Genomic DNA, 18,600 nt, shown 5'->3' on the forward strand with positions numbered 1-18,600 from the left:
AAGAAGCAAGTGTTAGCTGAACGGACAGGGTCTGGGAGGTGGGAATCCTTTTATTCTCTTCCATCACAAAGAGGATTCCCCTTGCCACCTCCTCCCCAAGCCCCTGCTGACCTCCAGGCCATGGGGTGGGGATTGGGAATGGATTGGGGTCCGTGGAGGGAGCCCAAGCCCTCACAAGCTGCGTGGGGGACCTCTGTGTGCCGTATTAGGCCTGCATCCTGGAGGTTCCCCATCCCTGCTGTACAGCATCCAAGATGTGCTGCATCTTCTACATAATAAGCAAGCTTTTCCCTCTCCCATGTTATTCTTAAGAGTTAAATATCTAGTGTACAACAATGCTAGTGATCAGCAATTGATTGGGTGTTTCTTTTATCACTTCTCATCTACCTATGGCCAACACAGATGTAATAGATTTATTTGTGTAGGATATAAGACAGTAGTGGAACTTGTCCTTGATTTTTCTGGTTAGCAGATTAAAGAACTTAGTGGATTGACTATATGGGATCTTCTAATACAAATATTGATCTATTCCCTTTGAGTGAGAATAATAGTTCTGAAACCAAAAGCAACTTCCTTTGTTTTTAGATGATGCATGTTTGTGTTGTAACAGAAATCATAATAGAAGAATCATTCTTCCCTCGTGTGTGTGAGAAAGAAGGGCGAGTGCCTCTTCCAAGATCACCTGCTCCCCAGTTAATCAGAGCATCTTTTGTAGTTGATCAAATCGTTGTGAACCGCCCAGAGAGCTTCGGCTGTGGGGTTGTATATAAATGTAATAGAATAAATAAATAAATAAATAAATAAAAGTGTGCTCGATTCCTCATGCTGATGCATCATGTAAACATGGCAGCAAGAGCAAACCTGTTCAAGTTAGTTTTTTGTCTTCTTTGTTTTTTCACATTTTGTTTCCAATTCCTTCGTAGGCATTTCGGGCAAAGTATGGCATCAAAGATGAAATGGTCCTCCCTTTTGAACCAGTAAGTGCAGCAGAGAATGGTGACATTGAACGTTCATACTGACAAACCTGCAACAGTGTCACTAGCACAGGAGTGGGAGAACAGCGGCCTTCCAGTTGTTGTTGGACTCCAGCTTGCGTCGTACCTTTCTAAGCTGGCCGGGGCCGATGAAGTAACCAGCAGTGGATTTTTATATGGGGAAGACTAGGAGCTCCCTTCAGTTCTGCATCACGGAACAAATTCCTGGGCTCAGAATTCTTTAATTCTAAGTGTCTGACTTTTGCACCGGGCTTTGGTTGGTGGATTTTGGAGTTCTAGTTAACAACCGAAGCAGATCCCACGAGCCTGAATCACCCTTGGCGTACAGAATCCTCAAATTATATGTAAATAGGCCATTGTGACACACATCTGTTCACCACCCCACCCCAATATATTTCAGATGCCCAATTTTGCTTTATGGGGGTATTTTGGGAAGGGTGGAGAGATGGCTGACCAGGGACCTATATGTCAAGAAGAGCTACGAGTTAATGCTCTAGGTTGGAAGGGACCCCTCCAAAACACACACACACACACACACACACCACCAAGAATCATGTGTTAAGCAATCACAGGGTTGGGAATCAATTCCATCCTGTGCTTTAAACCCTGGAAACCTCCTGCCAGTCAGTATCCGCAGTACTCGACTAGATGAGCCAATGGTCTGACTCAGTACAAGGCAGCTTCCTCTCTCTCCCTGAGCAACCAGAGCCCAAGGAAACAGGCTGACTTCAATTTGCCACTGTTGGCTTATTTCGTTTTGAAAGCACATCCCATCAACCTCGCATGTTGTGTGCTTAATGTACCAGGGTATTGCAAATGTACAGCTAATGGATTATTGGGTGGAAAATTCTCTTAAGGGCCCCTCCGAGTGCTGTTTTACGGTGTGTCAATTATTCTTTCCTGTTGTCGCATGCACCCTCTATGCAAAGGGCATGGCCGAAAAGTTGCTTTCATAAGGATTTTCTGGCTCCGCTGAAGTGCTAGTCTGCTTTTTCAATTAAGCAGGTAAAAGTTCTTTGCCCTGCTCAGCCATAGCACAGCCAGGAGAGATCTGAGAATTGTTATGGATCCCCAAAGCCTTATCTCTTCATCCGTCTGGAGGACTGAGAAGGAAGTCAGTTCCAGTAATTATTTAAGGAGCAATGTTCAGCTGTGCAACTCCATTTGAAAGTCAAATCTGTCTGTCTGATCTGGGGCTTTGCTTTCATTCAGGCTTTTGGTGTTTGTTGCATGTTGCTAACACAGGCCAGGCAGTGGTGCTTTCGATGCAAGATTAAAAACGGAATGCCACTGGGTATTTTGCCACTGCATAGAATGTTTGTGGCTACTCCATAGAATGTTGATTGCCTCTATAAATTCAATCAGTGACTGATCACTGAAGAATAACATGGCTTAGAAATATCCCATCTTTGGGATTTCAAATACCTATATTCTAGCTCAATATCAACCAGTCTAAGATTTTTTTGGGTCGGGGTGGAACTAACAGCCTTGTCTTCATCTTTTTCCCACTATCATTTTTATTCCCAGCCCATCTGACTGCAAACAAGACATGTGCTGCTGATAAAACCATAGAATGTGGATCCTTTTTCTTTGAAAGCTACAGGAGTCAGGACTGAATTCCTTGAAGGGCTCTTGATTCCCTTGCATGATTGAAAACACGTGCTTTAAAGTGCTACTTTATATTCCCAGATGCCCATCATTGAGATCCCAGGCTACGGCAACCTTTCTGCTCCAGTACTGTGTGACGAGCTTAAGATACAGAGTCAAAATGACAGAGAGAAGCTTGCAGAAGCCAAGGAGAAACTATACCTGAAAGGATTTTATGAAGGAGTAAGTAAAAGTTAAGATTTTCACAATGGTCTTATGAGAAAAAGTTTCTTATGACAGGAAGTCCCCCCCCCCTTTCTAGTAGAATCTAAGAAGAAAGTTTCGTCTCAGGTAGATGTATGTGATCTGTTTTGCTTTTGCATGTAGGGATGAGAAGGAATTGTTGGTGACAATAGAGACCTGGTCTTCTCTTTATATACTAAATAGGTTTGTTTTGTTTTTTACTAAATGACTTGCCCAGAAGGCGTCTCTGTAATAATGCACCTTCTTCTGTTTTGGTGGTAGTGTGGCAGCAGCAAAAAAGTGGCAGTTTCACTTTGAAACCATCTAAAACTGCACTCCCCCAGAGCCTCTAGAGGGCAATTTTACATTAAAATGGGGGCGGGTCTTCCCCACATGCACTTTTGAAAAAGTGAAAACGCTGCTTCACTTCATTTTCCTTCCCCAGGAGAGGTGGTCCTAGGTGGGTTCAGGGTTTCCGAAACTGCCCACCCCTGCTTTGGGGTGCCTACATTTCTGCCTGTACAGACTTTTTTAAAAAGTACGGTGCTGCCTTCTGGTGAGGCCACTGAGCCCAATGCTGACCTGGATAAAAAATGCACACACCTGGAAATGGGAGGAAAATAAGCACAGCGTTGGTGTGCTCACACCTGCACAAATGCTAGCAAGAATGTTCATGGATGCTATCTAGATAAGTTTTACAGCAGTTCTCATGCTTGCAAAAATGTGTTTAGTTTAACTTTCCTGATGCAGTGCTCTAGTGTGGTATTCAAAAACGAACATTTTTCTGTGTGTGAAAGGCTCCCTTAGCATGCAGATGGGCACCTTTGGAGGTAACGCTGCCTGCCTTTACTAGCAGTAGCTTTCAAGCAGAGGTCTTTCCGAGACATGGGTCTGGTTATCTTTTCGCTGGAGATGCCAGTACTGGAGCCGAATATGTTATCCATGCAAGGCATGTTCCCTGCCAGTCAAGCATGGCTGAGCGTCATTTAAATCCTTCTAGCTTTCTGCAATAAAGTATATCCTTACTATTGATGACAACTGCAACTCCGTTTGCCTTAGTATCAGAAGATGGTAGATAATTGTTATTTAATCCTGGATTACCGAGGTACTTTTCATGCTGCTTTAAACAGACAGGTCTCCTTAAAGAGTAACAGCTTGTTTTCATCAGACATCTAATTTAAATATCCCCTTCACATTTAAGACCACAGCACTGAAATCTAATTTACTTGCAGGTTAATTTACCCAGGGTGTGTGAGCATGTCTAAAACTGCACATAGTTTTTATTAAAAATCAATTGCAATTACTTATTATTCAACAAGGTGCTCTGATCCTTTTCTATTTGGCTGTTATTTGTCACTGTTGCCACATTGTCCTACATCCACAATTTTCAAGTTACCAGTCACAGCATTCTTTTTATCTTTGGACTTCCTATTATCCACCTTTCTCTACTATTACACAAGGATATGGTAGCCCTTTTACTCATCTATAATAAATAACATATCTCTACATACACTATGGAGAATTCTAGATCTTTTGCGGTCGGAAGGTAAAATTATCTAGATTAAATCCTCTGATCCATTTACTGTTATTGGACTGAGGGTGCAATCCTATGCATGTTTAGACAGAAAAAAGCCCTCCAACTCCCAGCATGGCTGGGAACTGTAGGATTTTCCCCCTGTCTAAACATGCATAGGATTGTGCCCTAAGTCCAATAATAGTAAATGGGTCAGAGGTTTGTGCCTTGAGGTGGGTTTCTGGAGAGACACTTGTAGTTACGCTCTGGAAAGTAAAGGGAGGGAGACCACCTATCCTGCACAGATACTAAACACCTAAAGGAAATTGTAATCTCTACAATGACTTCCCTTTGTAGATAATGCTTGTGGATGAATTCAAGGGTCAGAAGGTCCAGGATGTTAAGAAGCCTATTCAGAAGAAGATGGTGGACAATGTGGGTCGTGGTTTGTATTGCTTTTTAAAGATTACACGGTGACCTCCACAACACTGGCTTGTTTCTACAAATCACTGCTTGGTTCCTTGGAACAGAATCATAGCCACAATGAAACGAAGCAGCGCTAAGTCAAGCGCTTTGGGTTTTTTTGTAAAGAGAAATTATTACGCTTGACCTATCAAATAGAAATAAGTCCTTTTTTTTTATGACCGTGCTTTGTAGGCTGCAGAGCTCGCTGTTTGTGAACTAACCTGTTTGCTAAAGACAAGCTTTATAACCTTGAAAGAACTCTTTGCAGAGAGGTGAGGAATGTGGTGCCTCTGAAACTGGACAGCTGCTGTAAGATTTCAGTCTATAGAGTTTTGAAGAGGAAATGCAATTGCCGCTTCCATAGCCTTGTCATTCCTGAATTCTACCTGTTGTGTTACGTGATGGTTAATCTAGTTAATGTATGCATTCCATTCCCGAGAGGGTAGCTGAAGTACTGAGACGCCTGGCGTCTCTCAGTGTGGTGTGAAGGGTGCCTACGACAGTGTGGTGACAACTCCTCGTTTCGCCCAGGAAAGGCAGGGATTGTAGGACCGAGATCAGGGCTGCACAACCTTTTTAGCCCTGAGGGCTGCGTATGAGGCTGGGTCAGGCTCGGGGGCTGTGTGTGTGCACAGCTACCCTTGCACGCGCACACAGGCATCCCAGGGGTCCTGAGCTAGATGGTTCTTTACTCGCTGGTAGCAGCAGTTGGGAAAAAGCGATCTCTATCAGGATTGCTAGGGCAGGGGGTGAAGAGAAGGCCGGCTCCACGGGGAGCCACACTTAAGGCTGAGGAGAGCCGTGGGTTGTGCACCCCTTACCTCTGTTGTGCACCCCCTACCCTTTAGTTGTTCGGCTTGGTGCTTTGGAGCCTCTCCCCATTTTTTGGCCTGCTCTTGCCCAGGGCAGACCCCTGCTACTCCGGCTCCTCTCTGATCAGGCTGTGCTCTTACCTTTTGGCTGTTTCCAGCTATCTGGAGAAAAAATGGAGAGCAAAGCTCTGGTGCTTTGAATCTTTACTTTTGTTTTCAAATCTTCAGTGTATGCACTCTACGCGTTTCGTACAAGTGTCCTTCGTCAGGAGCTGAAGAAGGAAATAGAGGAGAAAAACATCAAACAGCAGTGGTGCGGGTCAAAGTAAAACAGCCCAAACAATAAAAAATGATAAAACTTGGTTATAAAAGAAGCTCTTGGCCTGCACGCCAAGCATCCGTTACTTTGTCTTCCTGACAAAGGACACTTGTCTGAAATGCGTAGAGTAAGTACATTGAAGATTTGAAAACAAAAATAAAGATTCAAAGCACCAGAGCGTCGCTCTCCATTTTTTCTATGTTTGGTGGTGCTTCTTTCCCTCACTTTTGCATCTGTTTCCAGCTCCTTGCCTTACCCTTGTTCCAAGTTTTCTCTCCTTTCAAGCCCTTCTGTATTCTCAAAAACAAAACCTCTCCCGCCTGCTCCTGGCTTCAACTGGGCAATAGAGCAGTCTCCAAACAGAAAAGCCGACCAGTAATCAAAGCAACGTGTTTTGCATCGTTAGAAGCGAAAAAGCAAACTGTTCCGGCTGCTCCAGGGACTCCCACTGTGAGTACCCACAGTGTGCGTATTTATGTGGAACCAGATCAAAGAGAACCCCCTCCGGAGCCCGTGCATACTGGTTCTTGATGACATCCGGGCAACCGGGTGCTGGAGCAGCAAAGGAGCCAAAGCAAGGAGCCAGAATCCTCCACCCCATGGGTAAAAGAACAGGAACACAGCAAGCCTCCCTTGCTCCTGAATCTGTCATCCTTTCCTTGACTTTCCCTCCCTGTGTGCCAAAGCAAATGTCTGCTTTAGATGCTGATACTGAGTGCAGCTCTATTTCTGACCACCAGATGGCAGTACATTTTAGGGAACAACGCGCTAGTGCGGAGCTTTCCAAACTTTTCATGTTGGTGACACACTTTTTAGACATGCATCATTTCGCGACACAGTAATTCAGTTTTACTAGCAGACCGGAGGTTAACCTAACCCCTTATAAGAGATACGGACACATACATAAATTGTAATAACGAAATGTATGGGGACACAACATATCTCATGAAAACCTTTCATTTATATTTTTTAAAATATATGATTTGCAAGATAATAACATACATTTCCAAGACTTTTCACATTGAGCCAATTTTGTCGAGCTGCGATCGAGCGGCAGTTGAGACGGTGTTCTATCAAAAAACTGGACCCATGGAATTTCTCAAATGCGTCACTTCAGGTGCAGCCGTGTCACTGGAAGTGACGCGGAATCAGCTGTTTCGACCCGATTTTGCATACTGCGCATGCGCAGTACCTGTATGATCCCTCAACTGTGGTGTGCATACACGGATACAACGGAAGGGGAATATACTAGTGCACCATACTAATCGGCACCTTTGCTTGGTAAAAATACCAAGTTGGTATTGCTTAGTTCACATAGACTCAGAGGTTTCTCGTTACATTCACGTGACACACTTACACACTGCAGCTGACACACTAACGTGTTGCGACACGCAGTTTGGAAAGCTCTACTCTAGTGGTTCTCAAATGGCTGGGAAAGACAGAGGTTTGTCTATCTTAGCTTTCTCCAGCCTGGCTGGGAACTCTGAGAGTTACAGTCCAAAACATCTGGAGAGCACCAGGTTGGGGAAGGCTGCTGCAGTTCTTCCACTGTTTTCTCCGAATCCTCTAGCAACCGACTTTGGACTTCTGCAGAGCTGACTTCATCTACCAAGGCTGGCAGCCTGGGTTTCCCACCATTTATTTTCGTGAGCCGGTTTATACAAAACCTTTTAAAAAGTTGTAAGCTGTGAGTTCACTGATTAATTGCTGCAGCAAAATTGGTGGAGATGCTCCCGTAACTACTCAGAGTCTGTGGCAACTCAGCAATCCTCTGAGGGGGCAGTGACTTCAGAGTTGACCGATCCCAGAGTCCATCGCAGATTCAAATGGGCAGAACTAAAAGAAGGCGAGAGGTGGCTAGCTTCTCGCCAAAGGCTTCTTTGGAGGAATCCTCCTTGAAGTTAAAGGACTCGGGGAAAAGACCTTCCCTTTTGTTGAAAGGGCAATTGTCTTGCTTAGTTAGCCAAGTTTTAACCTAGAGGAAAGTTCCTAGTGTTTAAACTCTCTTCAGGTGTGAAGAGATGTTTGCTGAAAAGTTTTCTGGGTTACTTGGCAGCCCTCTTTATTGTCTTACACTACAGTGAGAGGACTCGGAAACACGACACTAGCCTTATCAGACCTAGTGGTGAAAATCTAGGTTGCATGATCCTTGCCTTTCCAGGGCAGTAGAAGGAGACACCTGAAACACCTCGTAAATGTCCCAAAGCACCCCCTGATGTCAGGGAAGCACCAGCTGGGGACCTTTCCATGGCTTTACAGAGAGGAGAGGTCAGATCTCCCTCCCAGAGGTCTTGGGATGCCCTCCCAGATATCATAAGATTATATTTGCATGGCTAAAGCCAGTTTCTAATTTCATATGACTCCTTTTTGTTACAGATTGTTCTTCTTCTATTATTATTATTATTATTATTATTATTATTATTATTATTATTATTATTATTTCAGGGTGAAGCAATGATTTATATGGAGCCAGAGAAACAAGTCACATCTAGATCTGCCGATGAGTGTGTGGTGGCTCTTTGTGACCAATGGTGAGTTGGAAGTAAAAAGACAGCTGCATTTGTTGCATGTCCCTCCCTCCCCGTCAGCTCTATCTCCCTTCCAGATGAGTTGAGCATCAACTCCCAGAATCTCCCATGGTGGCTGAGGGATGCTGGGAGTTGCAGTCCAATACATCGGGAATGTGCCAGGTTGAGGAAGGCTGCCCTAAGTTGCAATTATTTTTGTCTGGTTTTAGGTACTTGGACTATGGTGAGGAAACGTGGAAGCAGCAGGCTTATGAGTGCCTGAAAAACCTTGAGACGTGAGTTGTGGGCAGTAAGGGCAGGGAAGGTGTGGGTTAACGTTGAGCCAGGAGATCCTGCAAAGATGCATGCTCTACTCCTCCCAGGTTTTGTGAAGAGACCAGAAGGAACTTTGAAGCTACTCTAGGCTGGCTGCAGGAACATGCCTGCTCAAGGACCTATGGATTAGGTAGGGAGAGAATCCAACTTTTCTGTTGCTTAATTAGAAATACCACTTTGCCACAAGAATTTTAGTCTTTTTTTAAAGCATACTTAATTGCATCATCATCATCATCATCATCATCATTGCACATAGTGATCTCAGGACACTGCTGTTTTTCATGTAGAAGCACTTTGTAGAACAGCCTTCCCCAAGCCATCGATTGACCATGCTGGCTGGGGATTTGGGGATTTGTAGTCCAATAGATCTGGAGGGTGCTGGGTTGTGGAAACTGTTTTAGAGATTCCTAGTACTTAATTGAGAGTGTTGGTTCAAAACTGGCTTAGTGTTCATCGGTACAGCTTCCTAAAGACCCTAAGCACGTACCTTTCAGGTTTCCATTTAAGCAGTGCATAGAGCTGCTTCCATCAGCTCCTAAGATGATGATTCAAACACTGCCATGCTAGGGACTGCAAACAGCAACAATCTGATACCTGCTGAATTACCATAGGATGAAATGTAGGAAGCCATTAAAAAAAGCATGTTTTGTTGACAACTAAGGCATTTAATAACTACAGCCCCAATAAATGCCACCCATCCCAATAATTCTAGGTAATTAGAATGCTGATTTGTAACGAGCACATTTTGTCATCTTGTAGGTACTCGTTTGCCTTGGGATGAGCACTGGTTGATAGAATCTCTCTCTGATTCGACTATCTACATGGCCTTCTATACGGTTGCTCATCTCCTCCAGCAGGGAGATCTCCGTGGACAAGGCGAGTCTCCGTCAGGCATTAGGTGAGAAGGAGAGGGTGCTAAGGCAGGGTCTGCGTGTTCTTTTTCAGGGTGCTTCATGGAGTGTAATTAAAGATAATGAAACCCACTTCACGTACGTTCACATTGCACTGCAGCAGGGATATCTGCTCCTTGCTGCTGTGGTCCATTGAAGTTTGAAATTTTTGGAGTCAGCTCGATGGAGCAGGCCTGCCTTGGGTGAAGCCACAGATGGATGCTTTAGAAATGGGGATTTTAGCCATCTTCCAGCCCCTGCTTTCCTTTTTAAAGCTGAAGGAAAATTGAAGCCAAGAGGATTGGTTTAAATTGCAGCTATTTTTCATGTGATGAATTTTCTTTTAAAATGGCGTGCCTGATGAGCCTTAATTAGACTGCCTGGTGGTTCATGTTTCTTTCTCTCTCTCTCTCTCTCTCCCCTTATTTATAAAAAACAACAAACTGAAATGAACAGAATTTAGCTTGGCAGCAACAGTGCTCTTTGCTGCTGCTGCTACTCCTGTCAAATACTGTGGCTATCGAAGGGGTCTTTGTGCCAAAGCAGCTGTTACTTTAAATGTGTGTCTAGCAGCTATGTCTTTTTCATTTTCTAGAGTAGGTGCAGTGGACCTAATCTGGATCTTAAAATCCCTCCTTAGCCTACTCTAGGGCCCCAATCTGTCTCGGGGGCTCTGCACCTACTCTTGAATGGAACAAAGAGAGACATGACTATTAAACACACCTTTAAACAAATGTCTGTTTTGGCTCTTTACAGGAACTGTTCTGTTGCATTTGATGTCTTGAGTCAAACGTATTGATTGAAGTTCTAAAGGGAAATGGAAAATTGAATTCATGTTAATTCAAGCTGCTTCTCTAATAACATATCAAAGGTTGTTTGTACAATGCAAAACAAGGAAGCCTTCATAATAAGCTATCTCGCAGTGTGGTATGGGGATCTTAATTTTGAATTCTGTGAAATTTACCATGGTATGCTTTTCCCACTTACGTTATGTGTGCTCCCCAAGCTGTTTCCAAAGATGGCTTTTTCAAAAAACACACACCAAGAAACAAGAGTGTTTGCAATTAAGTGCAAAGCTGGGATGGTAACAGAAGATCGCCGTCTGAGTGAACTCTAATGATAGATATTGGCATTAGGACTAGTCAGGCTATAGGGTAAATTCAAAATGGAGTGGTTGCAGGGAGTCAGCAGGTGGTAACCTTGGTCACTACCTTTCATTTGGTGTAGTGGCTAAAGTGTTGGACTGGGAGTTGGGACACCCGGGTTCTAGTCCTCACTTGGCCATGGAAACCCACTGGGTGACTTTGGGCCAGTCACAAACTTTCAGCCCAACCCACCTCACAGGATTGTTGTTGTGAGGATAAAACGGAGAGGAGGAGGTTTATGTATGCCGCCTTGGGTTCCTTGGAGGAAAAAAGGCGGGATATAAATGCAATAATAAATAATAAATAAATATATGTATTACATTTCCATTCCGCCCAATAACTAATGTTCTCTGGGCAGATCAGAAATGTAATACTTCACTATGTTTTTTTATTTATATACATATCTAATTTTGAAAAGTCAGGGGGCAATCTGTCTGTATTGTGGTTCTAGTCCCCTCTCTAGCTTGATAATGCCTAACTGCAGGTATGTTTCATTTCTGCTTTGTCTTATCACTGCCTTTTAAGCAATTGCCAATCAGCACCGCATTATGAGAATTGCTATAAAATGGGGTTTTTTTGCTCTGTCTTCAGATTTCCACTATTATTATTATTATTATTATTATTATTATTATTATTATTAAAAAATGAAAGCAGAGAGCAAGAGCAGAGAGAACTTGTCGTGGTCCTGCATGAAACATAGAAACCTGACACTAAGCGAAATTGAATGAACCTGTCAAATGAAATGCAGGGGCTGCACGGGGTACACTTAGTTAGCAGGATAATAGAGGGTTAAGTTTAACTTTCACGATCTCCTTCGTTTTGTAAGTCTTTTTTTCCTAATATACACAGGGCAAACCAGATGTCCAAAGAAGTGTGGGACTACATCTTCTTTAAGACGGCTCCATTTCCTGCAACAAGAATCCCCAAGGAAACTTTGAATAAACTAAAGGAGGAGTTTGAATTTTGGTATCCAGTGGATCTCCGTGCTTCTGGCAAGGACCTCGTTCCAAACCACTTGTCATACTACCTTTATAACCATGTGGCCATGTGGCCGGATCAAAGGTTGGTTTGACATAATATGAAGCCCTATCAAAATAGGGTTGCATCCTTGGTTGCATTTATTGAAATAACACCAGGTTATCCAAGCAGACGCCTGAACGGACAGGATAGCATGAAAAGTAAATAGCTCCTGTGTGCTGGAATAGACCCATGAGATATCATTCTGGGATTAAACTAAGGCTGCCAATTTATTAAAAGTAGCTGATATGCCGGTTGTGTGCAGGTGGGGTGGGGTGGCGGGGTCGTTCTTTCAGCTTGAGTGCTGAATTCAGTTTCAGAGAAGCTCTCAGGGACTGCATTCCAATGGTGGGCAAGACTGAAGGCCGAAGGGGTGGAGCATAATTTAGCTTAATACCAGCATATTTTAGTTTAAAGTGCTTACTGCTGGTAATAAAGCCTAAGGAAAGGCATTTCAACCTTTTAGAAGGGGCGGGGGGAGAGAGAAAATGTGCAAAAGCCAGAACACCACCAAATGATTGATGTGGAGTGGGGACTAGGTCTGGCCGGCCATCTGGGGAACCTCAGAGGACTCCATTGGGACAGCAGGAGGGCCGGATTTGGCTGTCCTTCCTTCCGAAAACAAAAGGAGGAGAGCATCCAACACAGGCCAGAAAATGGAGAAAAGGGTTCTCAGGATGCACAATGTTTATTTTCACAAACTTTTTCAGCCTGTACTTTATCCAAAGGCCTTCCTCAGGGGGTTGATAAAAGGTAGTGTCTGCAGAATTTCTTCTAGCAAAATAATGATGCTCCGTGATGTTCTGAGTGTGATATAAGACAGGTGTATTGTGATATATGTATTTGGTCCCCTTGTTCGACTTGAGGCCCAGCATTGGGCAAAAAGCGGGATGATGATGATGATGATGTGCCATTGGTTCTGTTAAGGGTTGTATTCTGTTAACACAGACATAGACTGTAACAGGCTCTTGAGCCTTAGCAGTTTTTGAGCCTTAACATTTTAGCAAAGATAAAGTGCTTGTGCTGCATCCCTTATTGTCTTGAGGAGTGTGGTCATCCACATGGCAGCTCTTGTGGGCAGACCTTTTGTTGGCACCTAACTAAACATTAGATGTTTGATTTAAAGGTAGCAAATAAAGAACGTTTTTTAAAATTATTACCATTTTTTGGTCTTTGGATGCAGTGAAAAATGGCCTCTAGCTGTAAGAGCAAATGGACATCTCCTCCTGAATTCAGAGAAGGTACATCATTTTGTTTCATCTATATTACACATTTGTGATTGGCAGGAGTGGTAGGACGGGAACAGTTTCAGAAATCATGTAATTGTCAGACTTGCTAGTACATCTTATTTTCAGTACATTTATTCAACAGATATCCATCCACTTGCTTTCCCATGTCATCAATTCCAGTGTGGTGTAGCAGCTAAAGTGTCAGACTGGGAGTCAGGAGATCTGGGTTCTAGTCCCCACTCAGCCATGGAAACCCACTGGGTGACTTTGGGCCAGTCACAGACTCTCAGTCCAACCTGCCTCACAGGGTTGTTGTTGTGAGGATGAAGTGGAGAAGAGAAGGATTCTGTTCGCCCCTTTGGGTTCCTTGGAGAAAAAAAGACGGGATATAAATTCAATAATAAAAAATAAAATCAAGTAGAAACTCCATAGTGACTGTCGAAGAATATATATTTCTTTGCTGTCCTTAATATATGAATTTCATTTTTTCCAGAATTTATTAAAACCTCTGTTTCTACCAAAGCTGCTTTATCTGTCCTTGAATGGTCAAGAGAAAAATCTGCAGGACTTTTAAGGCACAGAATCATAAGATGAAATGTTCCAGAACCTCTAACAGTGAAGATCCTTTAGCTCAAGAACAACTAGATCTGACTTTTAGAACTTAACCATCACAACCTTTTACCTTGGTAGTGTAGGTAGGACCCGAGATTACACCTCACCCCATGTTTGTTTTGCTCATCTCCCATACTTGGGATGTAGCAGATGTTCACCCATTTAGAATCAAATCACAATGTTGATATCACTAGTCGCTGTCTTTTCAACTAATTTGTATTTCAGGGAGTTGAATTTGCTATGGTTCTCATGGATAGTCATCCTTTAAGCTGGCTCACCTGTCTCTCTTTCGTCTTCCCTTACCACAGATGTCTAAATCTACAGGCAACTTTCTCACTTTGAGCGAAGCTGTTGAGAAGTTTTCTGCTGATGGTAAGAAAGCATATGAGGATGGAATTTGAAAAACTCTGCTAACCTAATGGCTGGGTTATCAATGGCATAATAGCTGTCTTAATGTCATGTTTGGAAATGGAGCACACAAACATGTGTCTGAATAATCAACAGCTTTCCCTGTGCATGGAAAAGGTTGACCTTTTGGGGTTGTATAGACAGGTCATTCTGCATGTCCTTTTGAGGCAGGTGGCCTAGCACAATGCTGCATGTCCTTGTTGCTTTAAGCACACACTGTGCTCTTCTGCACTGAAAATCATTCTAGTGTGTTGTGACCCAACAATTTCACCCCATGGGACGTCTGATGTTTTTCTCCTCGATTGTTTGCATTTTGGGGGTGGGGGGATCAGTTTGTAATGGTGCATGTACTTTTGTCTCAGGAACAGGGACATTTTTAGCTTGCTCCTGGATCTCAGTTAGAAAAATAGTTGGGAGTCTAGCCTTACTGCCCATAGTAACTGATTTGTTGTTGCTCTAGACCTTAAAACCTGTTTTCCTTCTAGGCATGCGGCTGGCGTTAGCTGATGCAGGTGATACTGTTGAAGATGCAAACTTCGTGGAAGCCGTGGCAGATGCTGGCATCCTCCGCCTGTACACATGGGTGGAATGGGTGAAGGAAATGCTTGCCAACTGGGACAGTTTAAGAAGCGGGCCTGCCACCACTTTCAATGACAGGGTCTTTGCCAGGTACAAGGAAGAAGCGCCAAGTTTCTGGGTTTAAAAAAGCATGCCAGTGTGACCCCCCCCCCTTTTTTTTTTGCCTGTCTCAGCACAATTTTGCCCAGTCCCATTGCAGCTTGGTGCTTCTGCTTTATCTGGTTTAACCCTAGCTTTTTCTTGTTCTCCTCTTCCTACCCGAATCCGCCCAGTGAAATGAATGCAGGTATAATGAAGACAGATCAAAACTATGAGAAGATGATGTTTAAGGAAGCTCTTAAAACCGGGTTCTTTGAATTTCAGGTAGGCAGCCAACTCTCCAGAGCACAGGACCTTAACATTTCTATTTTACCTTCTAGCCCAAAGACTCAAGGCAACTTACTATACATTTAAAGTGTACAATAACAGCACAGTGAAATGCCAGTATTAAACCAGCAGATAAAACAACAATAATGCTGCCGTGCTCTTTCAATTGAACCTTGTGTGTGTGTGTCTAAAGTCAGAAACTGCCTTATATGAGTCAGAACATCTGTCAGTCAACCTGAGTATTATCTACTCTGTCTGTTAACAAATCGGCTTGAGCTAGACTGATGGTCTAAAAACTTGTGCCTTGCCTCAAGAGGACAAATGGTCTTACTCTGCCCTGCTATTTGACATCCTTGAGTGGGAGATGAATTTGATTGACCTTGGACCTTACACATCATTTGTCACTGAACTGTGGCCCCTCCCATAATGGCTTCCCTAATTTCGCAATATGGTGGAGCTCAGATTCGGCCTTGTGCTAAATGGGAAGGTATAAATAAATTAATATCCCTGCAGTCAGTGGTCTGCCTTTGGGCATTATGCTTCCACAGGACGTGACTTCCACTTTGGCAAGCAAAAAGTTACTGGCATTTGGCGGGCAGTAACGAGGGAAAGCAAATAATTAAAAGGCAACGAGTTTCCTTTATCTCTTTTCCTCTTTTTATTTTTAACAAAGCAAATTTTCATCAAGTGTAGATGGATCAGAAAATCCATTCCTGCTTTCATGATAAAGCAGGATGTGTTTCACAATAGTCCATAAGATGTCAGTAACTCTCCAACCTATCTGCTCGGCATATTGCTTTGGTTAGTAATGAATTGCTCTCACTCCTTTACACAACTGACATTCAGGAGTATGGTGCGGCTGGCTGAACTATGTGCATAATAATAGATCATATTTATTGCCTCTTTTTTCGCTACTACTTAATGGTAGCTTTTTATGTGGGCCATTCAGAACGTTAGTGCCTAATATACAGTTACAGTTATCCTTGACTTTTATGCCTGTGCCGATAGATGTCTCTTTTAAGAGCCATAATAATGTAAAGCTATATAATGTCCAACTGACAGAATTTCATTTGGTCCTAATGCCAGCTGTTTGGTTTGTTTTTTTTAAAATAAAAAATATGGCCCTTTTAATAATCCACTATAGGATTATAAGTATTTTATGTTTTAAGGACAGATTAAAGCGGGGAAATGGTCTTTTATGCTATGCTTTTCTGTGACAGTCAGAGTGTTTTAATTTCGCTTATGCTGGCTCTCTTTCAGGCAGCAAAAGACAAGTACCGCGAGCTAGCTATAGAAGGGATGCACAGGGACCTGGTGCTCCAATTTATTGAATCTCAGACGCTCTTGTTAGCTCCTGTCTGCCCCCATGTGTGTGAACATATTTGGACATTGCTGGGCAAGGTACTGTTGTTTATTTCACCGGTGAAATGTGCATGTGTATGCATAGGGGTGTGCGTGTCTGGTTGTGGATATGTATAACTGTATGTGTATATTGTGTGTGTGTATGTGCGCGCCCATGCGCGCCCATATATATGATGTTTTAATAATGTATATTACGTTTTTAATTCAGTTTGATGCATTTTATACTGCTTGTTGTTCCCCGCCTCAGTCCAGACGGAGAGGCGGGTAAGAAATAAATTATTATTTATGAGAGGTGTGTGTGAGAGAGAGAGAGAGAAAGAGAGAATGTAGAAGGAGGACTTCTATATTGTAGAGACCGGGTGGTGGGGTGGTATTGCCGAATATTTCTTCTCTCTCTAAATTGCGTTTGTTGTTAACTGCAATCAAAAGGCGGGCTCCATCATGAAAACATCCTGGCCAGTGCCTGGCCCTGTGGATGAAATACTCATCCGCTCCTCCCAGTACCTCACAGAGGTAGCCCATGAACTCCGTCTGCGCCTCAAAAGCTACATGGCACCAGCGAAAGGAAAGGTAAGTGCTTGTGACTGTCTTCTCCTTCGTCTAAGGCTGCCTCCCCAACCTGGTGCCAGGCTAGCTGGGGCATGCTGGGAGTTGTAGTCAACACATCTGGCGGGCACCCAGTTGGGGAAGGCTGCTCCAAGTACTTCCTGCGCTCTCCTAAGGAAGACCTGCCTTACTGTTTTCTAGAAGGGCAATAAAGAAGCACCTCAGAAGCCTTCCCACTGTACCGTTTACGTGGCCAAGAACTACCCACCATGGCAGCACACGACTCTGTCTGTCCTGCGCAAGCATTATCGGGTGACTATCCTGTTTTTTGTATATTTAGAATACTTATAGCCTTCTCTTCTATCAATTGTTCTGCAAAGTGGTTTACACACAGTTAAGAACTGCATTAAACCCAGCCCAATAAAACAGGTAAATGCGCAGAATAACAGTCACATTGAAAAAGCAAGAGTATCACTCATCCCCATCCCCTCATTTTATTTCATTATTCTCTGTAGTTACTTGATTCCTCCACCCACCCCAATTAATTATTGACAATAAAATTAACTTGGCATCAACTTCATTGAACCTAAGAGGAAAATATGTATTTCTTCTTCATGGTCTCTGTGCATCACACATATGTACGGGCTATGTGCCTGCTCATAGCTCGTTTCGGGAAACTTCCATAGCTGAGGCAAACAATTTTGGCGGGAACCCCTCCCCCCCACTACGATGACTCCGGGTTCCAATTAACTTGGCATCAACTTGATTGAATCTAAGAGGAAAAATATGTATTTCCTCTCCTTTTAATGCGATGGTGCAAGTGTTGCCATGTTTAGTAATAATGTCCTTTTGAGTACCTGATTAAGTTTGCAGTAAAACCTCATTCCTAGTAACACTTTGGAAATGGTTTACTGCCTCGGTTTGTTATTAATCTTTTGCACATGCAAAGCTTAATAGCTGTTTATTTCCGTACTGATTATGCTGCAGAAATACTGGCTTTGTGAGTCTAGTGCAGCTTCCTTATTAGGTAAGCTGTATACGCTCCACTCCAGTCTTTGAGTGTGATCATTCTTTGGCTTTATGGGAAATGTATGGGAGCACAATGCAATTCTTCTGTCTTATTACACAATGCAAAGAAATCTGACTTTAAAAGCTGCAGTCCCTGAATTCTAGAGCTGCTGGAACTGATCCTTTAAGTGTTGTGGGGCTTAGGAACATCAGTACTGCTCAAGCAGAACCACTAAGTACCCAGAGTTGATTTGTGAACTCACTGTGTGTTTTCTAGCTGCAGTAATGTAGTTAAATGAATTTGCTTTTTATTGGAAACAAGCATATCTTTGCAACTTGATTTTTTATTGCCATCAATCCATATTGGAGAGAGAGAGACTCTGAATCTTCTGAACAAAACAGGATGAACTGTCATGTTCCATCTATTTTGGAGCTTAAATGGAAGGGAGGTTAAATGGAAATGAGAGGAAGTCGAGGCACGTTACTGGCTGATTGTAGGTAAAACCCCACAACGCTAGTATCTGAGCTGACTGAAGCCCAGTCCAAGGTGAGACTCTGGTACTCATAAGACATCTATTTTACTTAGTTGTAAAAATTAATTAATTCTTACACTTAGGAGCATCGGGTATAAGGCAGCTTCCAATGGGTAGTATCCTGTGTT

General features: G+C 43.1%; 1 protein-coding gene across 2 annotated transcripts in view; it reads left to right on the forward strand.

Moving 5' to 3' along the window:
* The window catches only part of LARS1 (leucyl-tRNA synthetase 1), a 379,820-nt gene that overhangs the window by 343,882 nt on the left and 17,338 nt on the right, over positions 1-18,600 (forward strand). For both annotated transcript variants that reach the window (XM_063120654.1, XM_063120653.1), the window contains 15 exons: positions 924-977; positions 2,685-2,825; positions 4,696-4,773; positions 8,380-8,465; positions 8,672-8,737; positions 8,825-8,907; positions 9,537-9,675; positions 11,662-11,874; positions 13,013-13,070; positions 13,979-14,042; positions 14,564-14,747; positions 14,930-15,020; positions 16,284-16,424; positions 16,815-16,955; positions 17,133-17,243. In XM_063120654.1, the coding sequence (XP_062976724.1) occupies positions 924-977; positions 2,685-2,825; positions 4,696-4,773; positions 8,380-8,465; positions 8,672-8,737; positions 8,825-8,907; positions 9,537-9,675; positions 11,662-11,874; positions 13,013-13,070; positions 13,979-14,042; positions 14,564-14,747; positions 14,930-15,020; positions 16,284-16,424; positions 16,815-16,955; positions 17,133-17,243 (1,650 nt within the window). The remainder of the gene's footprint in view (positions 1-923; positions 978-2,684; positions 2,826-4,695; positions 4,774-8,379; positions 8,466-8,671; positions 8,738-8,824; positions 8,908-9,536; positions 9,676-11,661; positions 11,875-13,012; positions 13,071-13,978; positions 14,043-14,563; positions 14,748-14,929; positions 15,021-16,283; positions 16,425-16,814; positions 16,956-17,132; positions 17,244-18,600) is intronic.

This window comes from Elgaria multicarinata, chromosome 3 (genome assembly GCF_023053635.1).
Source record: "Elgaria multicarinata webbii isolate HBS135686 ecotype San Diego chromosome 3, rElgMul1.1.pri, whole genome shotgun sequence".
NCBI lineage: Eukaryota > Metazoa > Chordata > Lepidosauria > Squamata > Anguidae > Elgaria > Elgaria multicarinata.